Below are 18,436 nucleotides of genomic sequence, written 5' to 3'. Positions count from 1 at the left end.
CGGGACTTTTGGCTAAAGCAGCTCCTCATGGACGCGGCTCTTACCGCTCTGCCTTCAGCACTGAGCGCTGGTCAATCGGCGGGCAGAAGCACCTCCTTGGTATTGGATCGCGCCGGTACTGCCAAGGCCTCTCGGCACCAGCTGTCACCGGCACCAGAGTCAACTCAGCACCGCTCCCTCTCCCCTAGGTCGAGAGAGCCTAAGACTCCTGCTGCTTCCATGCCACCTGCACCACAGCCAGAGAGCTTGTCTAAGTTGGATTGTCCGGCACCGACACCTGCCACGGCCCCGACGACATCGGCACTGTCGATTCCGGTCCCATTAGGGCTGTTGAATCCGGTGCCTGTCAGCTCCCCGGCGTGAGCCGTGGTTGAGCTTACTATTCCATCCATGCTGGAGACATTCTCAACGGCGAGGGATCTGATTGCCATGACAGAGTCGACACTGCCTCGACCCCCAGCACCGCCAGTGCAGGTAATACAGTCTATCGGCAAGCTTGCCTTGATAAGACCATCCTCTGTTGGCACAGCAGAGTGGCACCGTTCACAATCATGGTCCCACAGACGTTCCAGATCCCGTCAGTGCTCCCGCTCTCGATGCCACTCGCAGTCCCTGTACAGTTCTCCTCAGTACCGGTCGCACTCGCGGCACCGGTTGGTATCCCGTTCGCCGGCCCGCTACTCTCAGCACCATTCCAGCTCCCGGCACCGCTCCAGGCACCGTGACTCCCATAGCCGCTCTCAACGTCGAGCCTCGAGATCTCCGTCGACCTCCTGGCACCGCTCCGGTTGCAGTTCTCGATCTTGTTCCCAGTACCGGTATGCCTCCTGGTACCGGTCCCCAGTGCCGAGTAAAGCAGGGTCCACTAGAGACAGAGACTCTGCCCAGGGCTTTTCAGCACCTCCATGGCCATCCAGACATGCATCAGTGTCCTCCTACGTGGACAGCTCTTATGCTCAGGACTGCGATTCTGATGTGCCCACCAGAGTCTTCCAAGAGACCTAGGCCCAGGACCAAGGACCCCATCAGTGGTCTTTCTGGACACCTTGGGTGTACCACCAGGCCCAAGGCATACCAGTAGTTCTGTCCCGCTCTGTCTCATCAGACCACCGAGTGCCAGAGGCGACGGTTAGCTGCTGCGGAGGAAGCCCCAGTTCACCCACCGGACTCCCAGGTTCCACTGGAGCAGAGGTTGCCCAAGAGCAACAGGCCACAGAGGACCTGCTCATCTCCAGCGTCTCCTCTTCCTCTTCTCCAGATGAGGCGGTGGCAGGAACATCTTCCTCGGGCCCTCCTCCAATCGACCTGAGAGCCCATCAGGACCTCCTAAGGAGGGTAGCACTCAATATGAACCTCCAAGTGGAGGAGGTCCCGGAGGTAGAGGACCTGGAAGTGGACATTCTATCGGCGGATGCCCCCACTAGAGTGGCCCTACCGTTTATTCGGACCATCCAGGCGAATGCCGATACTATATGGCAGTCCCTAGCCTCTATCCCTCCTGCGGCCAGGGGAGTCGAGCGTAAATATATGGTGCCCTCTAAAGGATACGAGTACTTGTATGTCCATCCTCCTCCCTACTCATTAGTGGTCCCATCCGTTATTGAGAGGGAACGCCACGGCCAGCAGGCGCCATCCCCAAAATCGAAGGAAGCTAGGCGAATGGACTTATTCGTCCACAAGGTGTATCAGCAGGGGCCCTACAGCTCCGGGTGGCAAATCAACAGGCCTTGCTTAGCCGTTATAATTATAACACCTGGGTGGCGGTGGGTAAGTTTACGGAGCTTCTCCCTCAAGACTCCTGCCAAGAGTTCGCTGCCCTCTTGGAGGAAGGGAAAAAGGTGGCCAGAACTTCCCTCCAGGCCTCGTTGGATGCAGCAGACTCAGCAGCCAGGACTCTGTCCTCAGGTGTTGCCATGAAGCGCATCTCATGGCTTCAGGTTTCAAACCTCCCACCGGAGCAGCAGTATACCATTCAGGACTTGCCATTTGATAGTAAAGGCCTCTTCTCGGAGAAGACTGACCCCAGGCTGCCAAGCCTGAAGGACAACAGGGTCATAATGTGCTCTCTTGGCATGCATACGCCGGTGACCCAATGCAGGCCTTTCCATCCCCAGCCTCACCACCCATACTCTGTGCCTAGACAAAGACAGGACTTTGGCAGGCGTCGCGGCCAAGGTGGTTGCAGATGACGACTGTCAGGACCCCAAGGGGGCCAAAATCAAGGTCCCTCAAAACCACCACCGGGACCAAAGACGAACTTTTGAAGGTGCGCCCGAGGGCGGCGTACCAGTTACAGGCCAGGATCCCTCTCCTCCCTTCTCCAGCTGTCTCTCCTTACTTCCTCCTGGTTTTGTCCCAGTTAACTTCAGATCACTGGGTCCTACGCACGGTGGAGTATGGGTACCCCCTCCAATTTATTTCAACCCCGCCATCCCACCCTCCAACCCTATCCCTCTTCAGGGACCCCTCTCACGATCAATTCCTCTTACAAGAGGTGCAGACACTCCTTGCCATAGGAGCTATAAAGGAGGTACCGATGGACGAAAGGGGCAAGGGGTTTTTCTCCTGTTATTTCCTAATCCCCAAGTTGAAGGGAGGTCTCAGACCTATCCTAGACCTGTGAGGACTCAACCAGTTTATGATAAAGTTGAAGTTCCCAGGGATCATTGTCCCGTCCTTGGATCCTGGAGACTGGTATGCCACCCTCGATATGAAGGACGCGTACTTTCACATTGCCATCTTTCCTCCTCACAGGAGATACCTCCACTTTGTAGCCAACCGTCAGCACTTCCAGTTTACGGTCCTGCCGTTCAGCCTTTCTACAGCCCCAAGGGTATTTACAAAGTGTATGGCCGTAGTCGCCACCTACCTCCGCCGATGTCGGATACATGTTTTTCCGTATCTGGACGATTGGTCCATCCAAGGGGCCTCCGAGACACAAGTCACTCAGCATGTGGACATCGTCAAGGACCTATTCACACGTCAAGGCCTGATGATCAATATAGAAAAATCCACTCTGGTTCCCATGCGGAGGTTAGACTTCATGGGAGCTATCCTGGACTCCAATCTAGCCAGAGCCTGCTTACCACAGCCGCGGTTTCAGGCGATGGCAACAATCATCCGAGGTCTACAGAATTTCCCGACAACCTTGGTTCGCACTTGTCTTGGTCTTCTGGGTCACATGGCTGCCTGCACGTTTGTAACCAAATACGCCAGGCTCCACCTCCGTCCTATCCAAGTTTGGCTCAACTCAGTATACCGCCTGGGCAGGGGCCCAGTAGACACAATAGTCACCATTCCCCCGAGCACCCTAGGCTCCCTAGAATGGTGGCTAACTCCCTCCCTGGTGTGTGCAGAGATGCCGTTCCATCCACCCCAACCCTCAATGTCCCTGACGACGGACGCGTCATCTCTTGACTGGGGTGCTCACCTCGGTCACCTTCGTACTCAAAGCCTTTGGTCTTCTCAGGAGCTGGCATTACACATAAATGTCCGAGAACGGAGAGCAGTCCGCCTGGCATGCCAGGCATTCCAGCAACAGTTGCAAGGCTGTTGTGTCTCAGTGTTTACACACAACACAACGGCCATGTACTACATAAACGAACAGGGAGGGACACGGTCCTCCCCCCTTTGTCAGGAGGCCATCCAACTCTGGGACTTTTGCATAGCCCACTCGATAGATCTGGTAGCATCCTTTCTCCCAGGCGTTTGGAACACTCTGGCAGATTGACTCAGCAGGTCTTTCCTGTCTCACGAGTGGTCGATCCGTCCGGACGTTATGCATTCTATTTTCCAGAACTGGGGATTTCCCCACATAGACCTGTTCGCTTCCCGCGAGAACAAGAAATGCCAGATGTTCTGCTCCTTCCAAGGTCTTTCCCCGGGATCGATCTCAGACGCTTTCCTGATGGCCGTGGAAGAGCCAGCTCCTTTATGCCTTCCCACTGTTCTCGCTGGTTCACAAGGTCCTGCTGAAACTCCGCAGGGACAGAGTGCGCATCATCATGATTTCTCCAGCATGGCCCAAGCAGCACTGGTACACCACGCTGCTCGACCTGTCAATAGCCAACCCAATTACCCTGCCACTCCACCCAGACCTCATTACTCAGGACCATGGCCGGCTTTGCCACCCAGACCTGAAGGCTCTTCACCTCACGGCATGGCTGCTGCATGGCTAAACCAGTCAGAGTTACGTTGCTCTGAATCAGTATGACAAGTTCTCCTGGGTAGCAGGAAGCCTGCCACCCGGTCAACATACCTGGCCAAATGGAAGCGTTTCTCCTGCTGGTGCGAAACGCTTAATCTTACTACCACTGAGGTCTCGATCCCCTCTATTTTGAACTACCTCTGGTCTCTCAAACAGCAAGGCCTAGCAGTGTCATCACTGAGGGTACACTTGGCAGCCATCTCTACCTTCCACCCAGGCGAAGGTGGTCATTCCGTGTTCTCACACCCTATGGCTTCGAGGTTCCTCAAGGGCTTGGAGCGCTTATACCCTCAAGTACGCCGCCCAGCCCCGACCTGGGACCTCGACCTGGTTTTAACTTATGTCTCCCCCATTCGAGCCGTTAGCAACCTGCTCGCTACTATACCTGTCTTCGAAGACAGCTTTCCTCGTAGCCATTACATCGGCCAGAGGAGTCTCCGAGCTTAGGGCTCTTACGGTGGATCCGCCATACACTGTGTTCCACAAGGACAAGGTGCAGTTGTGACCACACCCGGCATTCCTCCCTAAGGTGGTTTCAGCCTTTCATGTTAACCAGGACATCTTTCTCCCGGTCTTCTTCCCGAAGCCACACTCAACGCGACAGGAGCAACAATTGCACTCCCTGGACGTCCGTAGAGTGCTCGCATTTTATATTGAGCGGACAAAACCATTTCGTGAAACGCCCCAATTCTTTGTCGCGGTAGCAGACCGAATGAAAGGCCTACCTGTTTCCTCTCAGAGGATCTCATCTTGGGTGACAGCGTGCATCCGCACTTGTTTTGATTTGGCTCATATTTCCCCAAGCCACATCACCGCGCATTCTACCAGAGCTCAGGCTTCATCTGCCGCCTTCCTGGCTCGTGTACCTATCCAGGAGATATGTCGCGCAGCTACCTGGTCCTCGGTCCACACCTTTGCTTCACATTATGCTCTGATTCAACAGTCAAGAGATGATGCAGCCTTTGGCTCAGCAGTTTTGCATTCTGCCACATCTCACTCTGACCCCACCGCCTAGGTAAGGCTTGGGACTCACCTAACTGGAATGGATATGAGCAAGCACTCGAAGAAAAAAAAGACGGTTACTCACCTTTGTAACTGTTGTTCTTCGAGATGTGTTGCTTATATCCATTCCAAACCCACCCTCCTTCCCCACTGTCGGAGTAGCTGGCAAGAAGGAACTGAGGGGTGGTTGGGTCAGCAGGGGTATATCTGGCGCCATGGCGGCACCACTCCAGGGGGCGCCCAGCTGACCCGCTGAGTATTACTAGGGTAAAAATCTTCTGACGAATGTGCATGCGGCGTGCGCACACCTAACTAGAATGGATATGAGCAACACATCTTGAACAACAGTTACAAAGGTGAGTAACTGTCTTTTTTCTTGTTTGAATCCTTTATTATTTTGTTTATTTTTTTCTTCACAGAAAAGTGTGTAAACTTGCTTTATAGCTTGTAATGAGTGGATTCAATTATGTTCAGTAGTTAGGCTATTTTTAAAATTCTTGTTGGTTTTAACCCAAGGAGTAACAGCACCTTTGCAACCACTAATGTCTGTCACATAAACAGACCTACAGAATAAGCAGAGTAAATCTTTAGTTGTAATTCAAAATCCAATTGACTTAAATTACATTCAGATCAAATTATATCCCATGGCTGGTCATGTTTTCAATCCAGGGTGCAACAGCTTTGTGCTACGAGCCTGAACTGAAATTTATTTGTGTGATAAATGAAATATTAGAGTAATTTATAGTGTTGCTATTGGGTAAGCTGATTGTAATTGAATATATACAGTGTACATATTGTCACTAACAGGACATTTTAGATATGTGTCAGCTGTGAAAGCAGGGGGAGAGTCTATTTTTTTTAGAGGTTGCATTGCAAATTTTCCCTAAAAGAATGGCCATACGTGTAATTTAGTCTCATAGATGTTAAGGTCAGAAGGGATCATTGTGATCATCTAGACTGACCTCCTGCATACTGCAGGCCACAGAACCTCATCTATCCATTCCTGTAATAGACCTCTAACTGCTGGCTGAGTTACTGACATCCTCAAATCATGGTTTAAAGACTTCACGTTACAGAGAATACATCATTCACACTAGTTTAAACCTGCAAGTGAGCACGCTGCAGGGGACAGTGAAAAAAACCCAGGATCTCTGCCAATCTGACCTTCCTGACCCCAAATATGGCAATCAGCATGTGGGCAAGACCCACCAGGCAGATACCTGTGAAAGAATTCTCCGTAGTAACTCAGAGCCCTCCCATTCTAGTGTCCCATCTCTGGCTGTTGGAGATTTTTGCTAATGGCAGTAGCCGATGGGCCACATGCCATTGTAGGCAAGCCCATCGTACCATCCCCTCCATAAAATTATCAAGCTCAGTCTTGAAGCCTGTTTGGTTTTTTGCCCCCACTGCTCCCCTTAGAAGGCTGTTCCAGAAAGTCGCTTCACTTTTTCTAATATTTTTTTTCCAGCAAAAATAATAAAGGGTGAACTCCATGCCTTTACAGAGGGCTAGCATGAAATATTGTCACCATTTACCTCACAATAACGCCTTTATACCTATGTACTACAAACACTTATTCAGAGCAAACTATACCACCACAGGCAGAATTTACAAGAGACTGTGGCTCAGGAGGCAAAATCCTTCTCTGAATTCTCCAATGGGCAGGGGAAATGTGCAGGCATGGCCATGCACACTGTGAGTTTCTTCATAGGGAAATGAGTTATTGTCCCTGTCTTTTCCCTCTTTTATGGGTAGATGTGTACCCTTGAGTGCAGGAATTGAGATTCTAACTGGCCCCTATTTGGGACATGCCAAAAAAAAAAAGGAAGGGGCTGTCTGGCATTTGGCAATTTTTAATGTTCTCCTGCTTTAATAAGGGTGTATTTGTAATATTAGGAGATGGCTGTGACCCCTTTACGTAGGTTATTGAACACTTTCCATTATAATAGTAGCAAACAAAAAAACCAAAAACTCTTTCAACCTTTTTGGAGAAACTCTAACACTTTCATTGTTTGCAACTGACCTTTGAAATTAGGTAGGGAGAAGCCTTTGGACTGGAGAAATGCCTCTTCTTTGTCCTTTGAAAGTTTTCAACAGTTTATAATTAAGTAGAACTTTAAAAAATTGCCATCTCATTATAACAGGGCAGCCTGCCCCTTTAAGAGCACGAGGCCTGGGGCCAGTCAGTCCTGTTTAGTTAGGAGACCAGACAGGCTGTTTTGATGTGAGGCAAGAGGCTGGCCTTGAGCTAGGAACTGGGTGAAGGCTACAGCCAGGCCCTTGGTAGGAAGTTAGCACTGACCCAAACAGTGGGGTTGGTTGGAGATTGGGAGCTGGCGGTTATATCATGAGAAATGCCATTGCTGCTGGGAGTGTGCTGGTAAGGGAGGGGGCCTTAATATCATTTTTTGATTTGGACTGAGGGATTCTCTGTTACCCTGAAAGGAGTTGAACACCTTAAAGGGGCTTGGCTGAAGGGTCAAATCACCTTTGCAGCTGGAGTAGGCTGAAGATCATTGTGGGGAAATTGAGGCAGGAGTACTACAACACCAGGTCTTCTGGCCAGGAGGTGCTCTGGGACGGTGAGTTTTGTGATGCACCTTTTCTCACTTATATTGCTCTTGAAAATGTTTGCATCCTGCCAAAATAACTGAACACGAACATTATTAAGGCCAAGCCCATACAAATGCTATAGAAGCAGCAGTAGGAACATGTAGGAACTGCCTGATCCATTGTATTTGGGGGTCTTGGGAGAGGGGGAAAAACAGCAAGGCCGGGCTACCCCCAGCCATGTTCTATATACAAGACCTGGCCCCAATGGCCTATTCCCCCTCTGGGGATACCATGTGGCACAGGAGCTCCCCGAACTCTGTGGGAGGCATAAAGAAAGAGAGAGAGAGCTTGGACCAGGATGGGTTCCCCCCCAATGATCTCTTTATCTACAGGATTAACTATATTAGCCAGCAACAAGAGAAGGCTGGTAATCCTAGTGTGGTGGATTGGACACTGATGCTAGGTGATCTTCCAGCACCTAGCATCAGTGGCCAATCCACCACACTGAGATTACCAGCCTTCTCTTGCTGCCAGCTAATATAGTTAAACTTGTAGATGAAGAAGTCTGTGTTGCAGTGCTGAAGGATGCTGCTACTGATGTAAGATAGGGATTTGTTACATTTGTACATAATTTATTTTACCTCTTTTTTTATAAAGAAAAACAACTTAGGAAATTACTTTTAAAAAACTGTTAAAAGATAGATGTGTAGATTGCAAGTCAAAGTTTTCAAAAGTTAGGAAATTCGAGATTTAGTTGCCTGTGCAACCTTAATTCTACTCCTTTCTGCTTCGAAAGACAAGGTGCATGAGGTAATATCTTGTAGTGAACCAGCTTCTGTTGGTGAAAGAGATAAGCTTCCTGCATATGCATTTTGATAGCCTTTAATTACATGATCACACATAATTTTTTTCCACAAGAGCCTTTCCTCATGTAGTACACAGGATGATTTCACAAGGGACCAGAATTAAGATTACATGAGTAACAGTGAATTTGGCATTTTTGAACCTTCTAGCGCTTGACTTTTTGTAATCTAAAATTACATTGTTTTAATTGAAATTTTTGATATTCAGTTGTTACAGCCTTGTCTTAGTGGATGGTCCACCAGACTGTTAATTGAACCCAGCTTTTGGATCCCATATGCATCCAGGTCAGCTGGGTCTGGGCAGAGTCCAGACATGGTCTTTAGCTCTGGGTCTCTGGGGCACGCTCCTAGGAACAGAGTGCCTGTCTACGACCCTTCCCTGGGACATGGGAATCCACAGTCCAACTGCCCTAGGTCCCAAGATCAGTGCTGAGACTTTCCAGGCTGCCCCAATTGCTTTTGGTTATGCATACTCTTCCACAGTTCTCCTGTTTGGGGTCACTCTGATTTATAGTTTAATTCTTTGGAGATTTGTAGCAGGTAAAGTAAAAGATCAGATTTTACATAGGAACATATTAAATACATACTTTTTATGCTTAGAAAGCACAGGAGAACTACAGATCTATGCGAACAATAAACACCTGAACACAATCCTCCCCTCAGAGCCACAGAGTCCTCACCTCTCCTGAGCATTTTGAGGGTTGGTCCATGTCCTTAGCAGAAGGCAAGGTCCCTCCTGCCCCCACTCCTCCAGCTGTGTTTCGTGTGTCTCACAATGGAGTGGCTCCCTTGCTTAGAGAGATTGTATCATAAAAAAAAAAAAAAAAGTCTGTGACACCTTTGCTCTTATGCTGGATAATTTCTATGCTTCAACCCCTTCCTGCTACCCCCTCCCTGGTTGGTTGCTGGTCTAAGAATTATTAAAGTCAATGGCTTTGCCCTTAGCAACCACATTGCTCCATCGGGGTAGGACTGACTGTTCAAGGTTGATGTCCCCTTTGTGGCTGTGTTTCAGACATAGTCTGTTTCCATTACAAAGTGGATAGTCTAATCCACACATTTATACTCAAATGATACTTCACAGAACAAAAAGGGAATTTCATAATTTCACAAACATATTCCCCAAATTGTCACAAATAACACACTCTCTCTCTTTCTCTCTCTAGTTGGTAACCTTGGAATTCACAAGCCAGTAGAGTGCCCCCTCTCCACTACATGTTTCCTTTATTTGGTCTTACTTTTTTCTCCTCTTCTCTCTTTCCCAAAAGTAGACTTGTGACAATTCCTGGTGACCCTGATAATCTTAAGTATGAAGCTGAGCTTTCCCCTCTCCTGCAGGACCTCTTCCTGCTTTTCTGATTGCATTTTTTCCATCTTTGTATTTGTAGGCATCCTGTCAATGTATCATTTCGGGCAGCAGCTAGGTTGGCTATTTATAAACCCAGAAATCAGAACCTTTCTCAGAAAGAGAAATGGTCTCTTGAAATGTGTGTCTATTTATTTAGTTCTTAGAACATGCAACAGGTTGTAATCATATCAAGCCATATCTACTAGCTGAAGTCTTTTGTGGACCATCCTGATGCTATCAAATAGCATCTTACGTCTCTTGATCTGAGGGATTTACTGATCACTGGTGATTCTGTTAAACTCGGTTGATTCTGTACTCTCTTTAGTCCTTCTGCTCAAGGGAAGAAGTGACATTACAATAAAAGGTGTTGTGTGTGTGTGTGTATATATATATATAAACAAACTTCATTTTAGAGGAGAAAGGGGAACAGCATCCTCCAGAAAGGTGGAAAGGCTTAAATATTTCTAGCAGAAATACCTTTATAACTTAATTCAGGTAAAATAGCACTTGTTTGGGTAATACTTCATATTTGTCTGGTCTTAGTTATGTAGAGTTAGTTATGTACAGTTGATTTTTGTAGGTATTTTAATAGCATGATTGATTTTCATTAACTAGAGTGAATGTCTTCGTATCTGAGTGCATTGTGTTATACTGCATGAGAACTTGTACTGTGATTAAAATATGTGAGTCAAAGGATACTACTTATGGGTAGAGGTAATTAACTGACATTATGAATATGATATGAATATGCATTGGAGTTATGATTCCTTAATTTTTTGTAATAGATTCTGTCTACAAGAAAAGCTTCCATTACTTATTATTTTCTGCCTGGCATAAGAAGGGGAAAATGAATGTGAAGAGGTTGAATTGTTTGATACAGCTGGATAGAACACAATAAATTACCCTGATCTGTATTAAGTACTTTACGGAGATCACAAGGACATGAGTATTGATGTATTTGAACTGAGCAGCAGTGGAAAATCATGAAAATGCTACTGCAAATCAGTTCTTGATCTGGAAAATAATGATAGCATGCAATAGAGGGATGGTATAACCTAGCTTTTCACCAATTTCTTCCATCTTCTCCCCTCAAACTTTTTCATCCAGCAGTTATAAGCATGGCAGTGACATAACCACATGCAGTAGTCCAATTTGAGCACTGGTACTTACTGAATAAATGAGTTTTGAAAGGAGGTTCTGATGCTAAATTTGTTGGGTTTCTTTTTTCTGGAAAGAAAATGAAAAGGGGAGAATTCTAGCTGGCAAATCCACGATTCAGGTAGCATGATAGCAAACATAGTAGCAGAGCAAAAGGAGCAATCAGAAGTAGCAATTTTTGCAAATCAGAGAAAAATATAAATGTAACTAAATTAGGATATTAGTATAGGTGATATGCCACCTGGGTGAATAAGGATTCAACACAGAGCATGGGTTTAAAGTGTCAGGCTGCAGCTTTACTGACATGCCACAAAGGTGTAAGCTGGACCCCAGGCCTGTTAGGCAATGCAAAGGGACTGGAATGGGATGGCTTTCCACCAATGCCAAGAAACAAGACCTGGCCTCCCCAAATCACCCATGGGATCTAGCCAGCTTGTTGAAATTCATGACCAATATAGAAGGTATCTCAATCTTCAATAAATGTCCACAAGCAACATTACAGACACCAGATTCCCCTTGAATCCTGCATCCAGGTTTACCCCAGGATCTAGACTGACTCTCTTAACTTTCCTCACACTGGGCACTGGCCAAAAGCGGGGACAATCAAACTAATCCCTCACTGAGCATTCATGGATACTGTGGGTAAAGTCAAAAGATCCTCAGTGTTGATTTTGCTTTAAGGGAAATTCCTTCCTAAACCTCTGAAAGGCAATCACACTGGGTCCAGCAGCTCACTGGAACCAGTTCTTCCACCCCCAGGGACCCTAGTAGACAATGGAGAGTAGATAGGTACTGTCTGAGGAACACAAAGATAACATCCCTGGGTGCAGACAGAGATAAGCTGGGAGGAAGGAGCAAGTCTGACTATGAAGGTCTGCCCATGGCACTGACAGCTTCCCTTCCATCCTCTCTGGCTTTATGTGGTTCTGCAGGAGAGGGAGGGAACGCCTGTGTCTGGTAGGAAGAGTTACAGCTCCTTTTCCCCTTCCCCAGCTAGCTCAGCACTCTCATAAAACTCTGATTAGAGGGTCATGTTTAAGACTGTTGTCTTGTGAAAATTGGAGTGTCTTGGCTGTGCCACCTACAGTCTGACTCCTTCCTTATGAGCCCAAAATTGCTGCCCTGTGCAAGTTTAATTTGTACATTTATTCTCAAAACACTGAATCAAGAAATTGAGGATATAGAAAATAACATTAATGCTAAGAAATACATATTGCATCAGTTAAAGTTATACTAATAATTCTCTTGTGTATTGAAATTTGAGTCTTTATCCCATATTTTGTTGCAGAAATTGAGAGGATTATGAGATGGCTGTCACTAATGCTGCATGTTCATTTCCCCATGCAAAATACTGGTAGAGTTACAGGTTCCCAGGGCCATGTTTTTAAAATAGACCCAGTCTTGCATCTGGATGTCAGAAATTTTATACCAATATTTATAACATGCAGTCTTGGATAGCTACAAACTGAATTTGCTAATGCATATTAAGTAGTCAGTAGACAGAGTCTGTCTGGGCAAAAATCACACTGGGAAAGCAAGCCACTAGAGCCTCCCCTGAGATAGTGCTTGGGGTGTGCTACAGACCGCCGGAATCTGATCTGGATATGGACAGAGACCTCTTTAATGTTTTTAATGAAGTAAATACTAAGGGGAAATGTGTGATCATGGGAGACTTCAACTTCCCAGATATAGACTGGAGGACAAGTGCTTGCAAGAATAATAGGGCTCAGATTTTTCTGGATGTGATAGCGGATGGATTTCTTCACCAAGTAGTTGAAGAAACCAACAGAGGGGATACATTTTAGATTTGGTTTTGGGTTTGAGCAGTGAGCCTCAATAGAAGAAATGGTTGTAGGGGACACCTTGGTTTGGATGTGATCATGAAGCTAATTCAGTTCAAACTCTATGGAAGGATAAACAAAATAGATCTGGGATTAGGGTTTTGACTTCTCAAGGCTATTTAAAGAGTTAGAGAAATTAGTTAGGGAAGTTGGATTGGACTGAAGAACTTGTGATCTAAATGTTGGAGGAGGCCTGAATTACTTTAAGTCGCAGCTGCCAGAAACTATCGGAAGCCTGCATCCCAATGAAAGGGGAAAAAAAAACCATAGGGCAGGAGTTGTAGACCAGCTGGCATGAGCAAGCATCTCAGAGGTGATTAAGAAAGCAGAAAGCCGCTAAGTAGTGAAGAAGGTGGAGATTAGCAAGGTAAAGCTACCTTAGTGAGGTCAGAACAGTTAGGGATAAAGTGAGGAAGGTAAAAACCGTGTAGATTGGACCTGCAAGGGAAATTAAACCAATAGTAAAGTTCTATAGCCACATAAATAACGAAACCAAGAAAGAAGAAGTGGGACCGCTATAACACTGAGATGGAATGAGTTTTAAGGATAACCAGATGCCAATAAGTCTAAATAAGTATTTGCCTCAAGTCTTTAATAAGGCTAATGAGGAGCTTAGGATGATGGAGGATGATAAACCGAATGAGGATAATGGAGGTAGATATTACCACATCTGAGGTGGAAGCCAAAACTTGAACAGCTTGATGGGACAAAATGGAGGAGCCCGGACAATTCTCCATCCAGAAATATTAAAGGAACTGGCGCATGAAATTGCAGCGCGTTAGCAAGAATTTTTAAAATGAATCGTAACTCGGGCTGTACCGTACGACTGGAGAATTGCTAACGTAGTTCTTATTTCAAAGAAGAGGAAAAGTGATCCGAGTAACTATAGGCCTGTTAGTTTGACATCTGTACTATGTAAGGTCTTGGAAAAATTTGAAGGAGAACAGTAGTTTAAGACATTGAGGTCAATGGTAATCTGGACAATTACAACACAGTTTTAACTAAAGGACGATCATGCCAAACCACCTGATCTCCTTCTTCGAGAAGGTGGCAGATTCACTAGACAAAAGGAAAGCAGTAGATCTGAATTTAGCTCGATTTCAGTAAAGGCATTTGGACGCAGTTCCACATGGGGAATTGTAGTTAAATTGATAAAGATGGGAGAATATTTGGAACTTTGTAAGGTGATAAGGATGGTTAAAGGGGAAGACTCCAACGGGTGCTGTACTGTCAGGCTGGAAGGAGGTTACTAGTGGAGTCGTCGGATCGGGTTGTGGGCCAATCTTATTTTAACCTTTTTATTGTGACCTTGGCACAAAGAGCGGGAATGTGCGTAATGAAAGTTGCGGACGACACAAACTGGGAGGTAGTAGCGCGAAAGAAAAGGACGCGGGATTACCATAAAGGAAGATCTGGAGACCTTGTAAAACTCTGCGACTAATAGTGGATAGCATGAAATTTAATAGTGAAAAGCTGCAAGGTCATGCACTTAAGGATTAATAATAAGAATTTTAGATATACATTGGGAACACATCAGTTGGAAACACAGAGGAGGAGAAGGACCTTGGAGTATTGGTTGATCGCAGGATGACTATGAGCCGCCAATGCCATATGGCCATTAAAAAAGCAAATGCGGTTTTAGATGCATCAGGCAAGGTATTTCCAGCAAAGATAAGGAGGTGTTAGTACATTATAAAGGCACTGGTGAGACTCACCTGGAATACTGTGTGCAGTTCTGTCTCCCGGTGTTTAGAAGGATGAATTCAAACTGGAACAGGTTTCAGAGACGGGCTACTAGATGATCCGAAGGAATGGAAAACCTGCCTTATGAAAGGAGACTCAAAGAGCTTTGGCTTGTTAGCATGGCAAAGAAGGCTGCGGGGGGATATTGCTTGCTCTATATAAATATATCAGGGGATTAATATTGGGGAGAGAGAGGAATTATTTAAGCTTAGTACTAATGTAGACGCAAGGACAAATGGGTATAAACTGGACATTAGGAAATTTAGACTTGAAATTAGATGAAGGTTTCTAACGTTAGAGGGAGTGAAGTTCTGAACAGCCTTCCAGGGAGTAGTAGGGCGAAAGACAAATCTGGCTTTAAGACTAAGCTTGATAAGTTTATGGGAAGGGATGATATGATAGGATAGTTTAATTGGGCAATTGATCTTGGATTATCAGCAGATAAGTCTGCTCAATGGTCTGTGAGGGATGTTGGATGGGATGGGATCTGAGTTACTGCAGAGAACTCTTTCCTTAGTGCTGGGCTGGTGAGTCTTGCCACATGCTCAGGGTTTAGCTGATCGCCATATATGAGGTCGGGAAGGAATTTTCCTCCAGGGCAGATTGGCAGAGGCCTACTGGAGGTTTTTCGCCTTCCTCGCACCGTGGGGATGGGTCGCTTGCTGGTGAATCTCTGCAGCTTGAGGTCTTCAACCACAATTTGAAGACTTCAGTAACTCGGACATAGGTTAGGGGTTTGTTTAGAAGTGGATGGGTAGGGTTCTGTGGCCTGCTTTGTGCAGGAGGTCAGACTAGATGATCATATTGGTCCCTTCGACCTATGAGTCTATGAGTTAGCATATGCAAACCAATTGGGAATATGCAAATATTGGTTGCCTAAAAAACTTAATCACACATATTACATGCTCCTAAAACTGGTACATGCATTTTTGTTGAACGCTGTTTCTGATAGTATTGCCTTAAGTATTAATGGGTAGATTTTTAGGTCCATCCTGCAGAAAAAAACTTCAGGACCAGACTTCAAAGAGAAACTGCTGAGCTCAGTTCATCTGCAAATTTGACACCATCAGCTCTAGACTAAACAAAGACTGTGAATGGCTTGCCAATTACAGAACCAGTTTCTCCTGCCTTGTTTCACACATCTACTGCTAGAACAGGGCCCCATCCTCCTAATTGAACTAACCTCGTTATCTCTAGCTTGCTTGCTAGCATATATATACCTACCCCTGGAAATTTCCACTACCTGCGTCTGACGAAGTGGGTATTCACCCACGAAAGCTCACGCTCCAAAATACTGGAGTTGGAGCTGAATTATTCCAGGTTCTCAGTCCGGTCTTCAGCCATTGGCACAGGCTGCAACTATTTCAGTTATGTTTCCTTTAGAAAGAGGTTTTTTAACTATTCTGGGCCAGGTGCTGCCACCCTCACTCTGAATGAATAATGCCTTATTGCACAAATGGTCGCTTTGATTTCAGTTTGGCTGCTCATGGAATATGGTGCTGCTCAGCTTGAATGAAGGTAGCAGTATCTAGCATAGTAACTAAACGTGGTTTAATTATCAAATTTCCATAGTGACATTTTGATATTCCATTTTTTTGTTAAGGGAAGTAGCTTTTCATTTCTAAGTTATCTTTATCTGATAGAATTCATAATCGCTACCATTAGCATTAACTCTCTGCCTGCTTTTTCTAAGCAGGTATTAAAGCGAGCTTTAAAACCAGGGAACCTGATGGTCTGATTCTTTTCTCTGTGTCACCTGGGAATCAAGAGGAATACATTGCACTTCAGTTACAGAGTGGACGTCCTTACTTTCTTTTTGATCCACAGGTACGGTAAGGAGAAAGATCAAATAAAATATAGCTTTATTACAGATCCCCAAGGCATATTGTATGCTTAATGGTATAAGAGGATGGAGGTGCTTGCTTTTTCCATTTTTTTCATATTGATCCAGGTTAGTGGGTTCTTCAATACCCTAGATAATTGGTGTTCTTTACAAAAGAAGCATAGACTCCCCCAGGGTTTTGTAATACTTAGTTGTGTTTGCAAGTGTTAACATTTATTAATTAGAGTTGCATTACATTTTTTAAAAAAAGTATTGTTCTTACCATTACCACTGAGTTAACCATCGTTAGTACCACTTTAAAATTCATTTTTAAATACTAAGACACCAGTTATGGATACGTCTCTTTTTGATTATTAAATGAAGATAGCATACTCTTGCAGTAAATATTTTTAGCATCTCATTTGATTGTACACCCATTGAAGTCCAGGAGAGTTTTCCCATTAATTTTAGTGGAAACACAATCCTTCAAATTGGTGCCAAAAATATGCAAATATATACATCCTTTTAAATACTGTTATTGATACTGTTATTTTTTAAACTAGGTATAATTTAAAAATACAACTCTGTGGCCATAGCATCATACAGACAAATCCACTCTGATTGATTTAAAAGTTATGCAATGTGTGAATTAGGTGTCTGCATTAGCTCACTTTGTAAAAGAACCTAGAACGAAATCCTACCCCTTTTAAGAAAACCGGAAATTTTTCACTGGCTTCAGTGGGGCCAGGGTTGCCTCTGTGATCTGATCCAAATCCCACTGAAGTCAATGGAAAGCCTCCCATTAGCTTTTTTAGGCTTTGAAAGAGAATCATAGTGCTGTGACTTTCTTATATATTTTGATTATAATAGTGGCCAAGGTCTTAATCAGAACTGGGGACTCTTTGTGATGGGTACTGTACTCTTTCTGATGGATGATATGGGTGATATAGATAAGTGGAGAGCCCCTACTTTAGGGATTTAGTCTAAAATACTTCAACAGGGAAGACACACACAGACACACACGCATTTTTTTGGCTATTGGGAGCTGTTAACAATTAAGGCCTGACAAATGGTTCAAGAAATTAATTCAGATATTGTCCCTACAAAGCGTTTGATTTTCCAGAGGTGAAATGCCTTGTTTTATATAAGAATATTTAAATATGATCACAGTATCATCCTGCTACTCTGGTAAAAATGTGTTGCGGAAGCATTTAGTAGAATGTATTTTGAATCCAGAGAATAGTTTCCTCCAAAATTAAGCACAGGTTGGCACATGCAGTTGTGTGGTCCCAGCTTGAACTGGGTACAAATAAATGTGGTTTCTGATGTAGAAAACTATTAATGCTCTAGATTGTTGCCAAACATAATATGAAGAACCACTTATTCAGACATCTGATCTTTAGAATGCAGCATCGTTTGTAACAATTTTAACGCTAACTAAGTACACTTTGATGAGACAGCATTTAATAAAATGCTCATTAATTTCATCATTAGCAAGGGTATGCTAAGAAGTAAGCCAGTTTCTTATGTCACGCCCAATTAGCATCCCATGCTAGTAATCCCATTAGTATTGTTGAATTCACTAATGGAAAAACTAATGGGCATGCTACCAGGGCACATTAATTGGGCATGACACCAGTTCTGGTTTTAATTATTAAACTACGATAATGAAATGTGTGTTTGTAAAATATTAAAATGTTGAAATAAGGTAGAAGACAATAAAAATAGTATAGTTTGTGGTGTTATTGTGGGACAGTGAACTGATATACAAACCATGCCTGAATACCTAGCAGATACCTTTTAAGAAAGGCACATGCATCTATGTGAAAAACATACTGCATATGCTCATGGGAAATTACTCCTGTTTTATAATCTTAAATACATCATACATATTCTCAT

The 18,436-nt window shown here is 44.7% G+C and overlaps 1 protein-coding gene across 1 annotated transcript in view; it reads left to right on the top strand.

Moving 5' to 3' along the window:
- The window catches only part of USH2A (usherin), a 622,140-nt gene that overhangs the window by 203,466 nt on the left and 400,238 nt on the right, over nucleotides 1–18,436 (top strand). Inside the window, exon 21 of the mRNA XM_075064332.1 lies at nucleotides 16,412–16,542. Within this exon, the coding sequence (XP_074920433.1) occupies nucleotides 16,412–16,542 (131 nt within the window). The remainder of the gene's footprint in view (nucleotides 1–16,411; nucleotides 16,543–18,436) is intronic.

Source organism: Chelonoidis abingdonii, chromosome 3 (assembly GCF_003597395.2).
Source record: "Chelonoidis abingdonii isolate Lonesome George chromosome 3, CheloAbing_2.0, whole genome shotgun sequence".
Classification (NCBI taxonomy): domain Eukaryota; kingdom Metazoa; phylum Chordata; order Testudines; family Testudinidae; genus Chelonoidis; species Chelonoidis abingdonii.
This window is presented reverse-complemented; position numbering and strand designations above follow the sequence as displayed.